At 56.0% G+C, this 3,183-nt stretch overlaps 1 protein-coding gene across 1 annotated transcript; it reads right to left on the reverse strand.

The window, feature by feature from the left end:
- Positions 1 to 1,621: 1,621 nt before the first annotated feature.
- Positions 1,622 to 2,554, reverse strand: LOC134057274 (olfactory receptor 14J1-like). Its single transcript, XM_062514270.1, has one exon. It carries the CDS (start codon positions 2,552 to 2,554, stop codon positions 1,622 to 1,624), a length of 933 nt encoding a protein of 310 aa, XP_062370254.1.
- Positions 2,555 to 3,183: the final 629 nt, after the last annotated feature.

Raw genomic sequence — 3,183 nt, forward strand, 5'->3', positions numbered from 1 at the left:
TTTCCAGCCTTCCTCGTTCTGTGATTCTCTGACACCACCCCTTGAGCAGTTCAGGATGAGTCCTGGGCCTCCTCCTCAGAAGGTGCAGCAGCCCAGGTCCCTCAGCTTCTCCTCACAGCCCCCAAAGCCCATCCTGTCAGTCCTGCAGAGCCTCTCCAGCCCCTCCTCATTGCCCACAACAGGGAGCCCCACAGCCAGACACACCAGCCCAGATGTGCCCCCCTGGTCTGTGGTGCCTCTGGCAAGGGAGCAGCACCAGGCACTGCAGAACCCTTCAGACAATTCCTGAAGCACTTGGAGGATGATCCTGCTCCCCAAGGGACATTCCCATGGTGCCAGCTCAGGAAGTGAAATGGGGAGTGGGGCCAGAGAGGAAAGGGATGTGTGGTTTGCAGGGGAGGTTACAGGGAAGCGCAACAGGAAGAAATCTGGATCAGGAAAGAGTAAAGAAAGCAAAGATGAAGCAAAGGAAATGCTCAGAGCAGTGTGGGGGTGGCTGCCAGGCAGCCCTGGCTCTGAGCAGCAACGTCTGCAGTGGGACAGGAAAGTCAAAGCTCATGGGAACAAACTTTCTGTCTGACTTCAGAGGCCACGACAAACCTGAGTGGTTTCCCTCTGGTCCCGCAGCCCTTGCTGGCCCCAGGGGCTGATGGCATTTGTGCTCCCTCAGGTCCCTCTGCCCACAGCAGCACCATGGCGGTGCTGACGCCTGCTCTGTGCAATGCAAACAGGGGCTCCTGAGGCAGTGCTGCCGTGTGTGTGCCTGCAAGGATGGGGCACCTGTGTGAGCTGGGGGAGAGGCCAGGGCTGCAGAGGGGGGATGTTGTTGGCAGGTGCACGAGGACGCTCTGGGACGCTGCCCTGGGGTGTCCAGCGCACTGGGGATGGATCAGCCCCTGCTCTGCTGCTCCTTGCCAGGCTCTCCCCTTGCAGGGACCTTGCAGAGCACCAGCCATGCTGTTTGGGCCCAGCCTGCCCACGGCCAGCCTGGGGCTGCTCCCGGGGCTTTTCTGTGCTCAGCGTTGGCCTGGCCAGGTGTTCTGGAGAGAGCCTGGGCAAGGAGCCTCCAGCCCCCAGGCCCTGCCCTGAGGTGTCAGCGCTGCCCCAGCAGTGCCCATGGCCTGTCCCTGCTGCAGCCCTGGCACTGCCACCCCCAGGGCTGTGCCCGGCCCCGAGAGCACTCAGGCCCTGCAGCAACACCAGGGGCAGGAGGGCAGCGGGGCAGTGGCACGGGAGCAGCACTGGCAACACCAAGTGCTGCTGCTGCTGCTGCTGGGCACAGCTGCTGTGCCAGCACTGATCTGCCCCAGCTCTGCACACAGACCTTGCTGCTGCAGCTCCAGAGAAGGGAACAAAAGGGGGATCTCTGTTGAGAACTCTGCTGGGAGAGAGATCCATTAGTTCGTTTAAAACCACCAAAAGTGCATGCCCTCATTGATGTGGTCTGTGGGCCACAATGAAGGTGGAGAGAATCAAAATGAGAAATTGCAGAGAGAATGGCTTTTCTTTGTGGACTATATTGCAACTATAAAATAAACACAAAGATTGCCCAATATGAAACCCGCAAGAAGTATGAAATATGATTTTTATTGCAAGTGATTAGCAGAAAGTGCCAAGAAGCTTACTGTTTCATACGCCATCTAGTCATCAGTGTCCACACTGCAGCCTTGAGCTCCTGGTTCCTCAGGCTGTAGATGAGGGGGTTCGTGGCTGGAGGCACCACTGAGTACAGAACAGAAACCACCATGTCTAGGGTTGGGGAGGAGATGGAGGGGGGCTTCATGTGGGTAAATGTGGCAGTAATAACAAAAAGGGAGATCACAGCCAGGTGAGGGAGGCAGGTGGAAAAGGCTTTGTGCCTTCCCTGCTCAGAGGGGATCCTCAGCACAACCCTGAAGATCTGCACATAGGAGAAAACAATGAACACAAAACAGCAAAACACCAAATATAGACTAACAGCAATGAGCCCAAGTTCCCTGAGGTAGGAGTGTGAGCAGGAGAGTTTGAGGATCTGTGGGATTTCACAGAAGAACTGGCGCAGGGCATTGCCCTGGCACAGGGGCAGGGAAAATGTATTGGCTGTGTGCAGCAGAGCATGGAGAAAGGCACTGGCCCGGGCAGCTGCTGCCATGTGGGCACAAGCTCTGCTGCCCAGGAGGGTCCCGTAGTGCAGGGGTTTGCAGATGGACACGTAGCGGTCGTAGCACATGATGGTCAGGAGGGAAAACTCTGCTGACATGAAGAACATAAAGAAAAAGAGCTGAGCAGCACATGCAGAGTAGGAGATGTTGTTGGTGTGCCAGAGGGAATTGTGCATGGCTTTGGGGACAGTGGTGCAGATGGAGCCCAGGTCAGTGAGGGCCAGGTTGAGCAGGAAGAAGAACATGGGGGTGTGCAGGTGGTGGCCGCAGGCTACGGCGCTGATGATGAGGCCGTTGGCCAGGAGGGCAGCCAGGGAGATGCCCAGGAAGAGGCAGAAGTGCAGGAGCTGCAGCTGCCGTGTGTCTGCCAATGCCAGCAGGAGGAAGTGCCTGATGGAGCTGCTGTTGGACATTTCTGCACTCTGGGCATTGGGTTCTGTCATGGAGAAAGGGACAGTGAAGAGATAGAGGACACACCTGTAACTGAAATCGAAACCATTTCCCTGACATCCTCTCCTCTCACACACACTGACACAATTTACATTTTAAGAGTTTAAGAGTAGATTTGTAAACTTCCCCCATATCTCTCCTGGTATTTCTGGATATCTGAAATCTCACCAGTTCTGCTCCCCTCAGGGAGACCAGAGCATGTTCTGTGAGGCAGAGTGATGAGTGGAGGGAGCAGGAAGATGGTCCAGCATTCTGACCAGTTCAGAGTTTCTCTAGGCTTTAAACTTGTTCAGGTGGAGGGTGATTATCCTCCCATGTTTCCCTTAAAAACCACCAGGTACTGCTGAGAGGAGATGGATCCACCAGAGTCCAGCACCACAATTGTAACCAAGGACTGCTGTTGATCATTTGACCAACCCAACAGCATGTCAGCCCTTGTCCCGCCCTCAGCATCCCCCCACATGCCAGTGTCCTCAGGGATCTGCTGGGACCAGTCCCTGGGGAGCCTTGGTCAGGAATGGCCCTGGGGGCTCCTTCATGCTCCCAGGGACTGCAGGTTTTTCCATGAACTTGGGGTTTTGTTCTTGCCTTG

Source organism: Cinclus cinclus, unplaced genomic scaffold, assembly GCF_963662255.1.
Source record: "Cinclus cinclus unplaced genomic scaffold, bCinCin1.1 SCAFFOLD_32, whole genome shotgun sequence".
Taxonomy (NCBI): Eukaryota; Metazoa; Chordata; class Aves; order Passeriformes; family Cinclidae; genus Cinclus; species Cinclus cinclus.

Bases quoted from the DNA above. Each gene is read 5' to 3' on its own strand.
- LOC134057274 (XM_062514270.1), bottom strand. From the start codon at position 2,554: ATGTCCAACAGCAGCTCCATCAGGCACTTCCTCCTGCTGGCATTGGCA.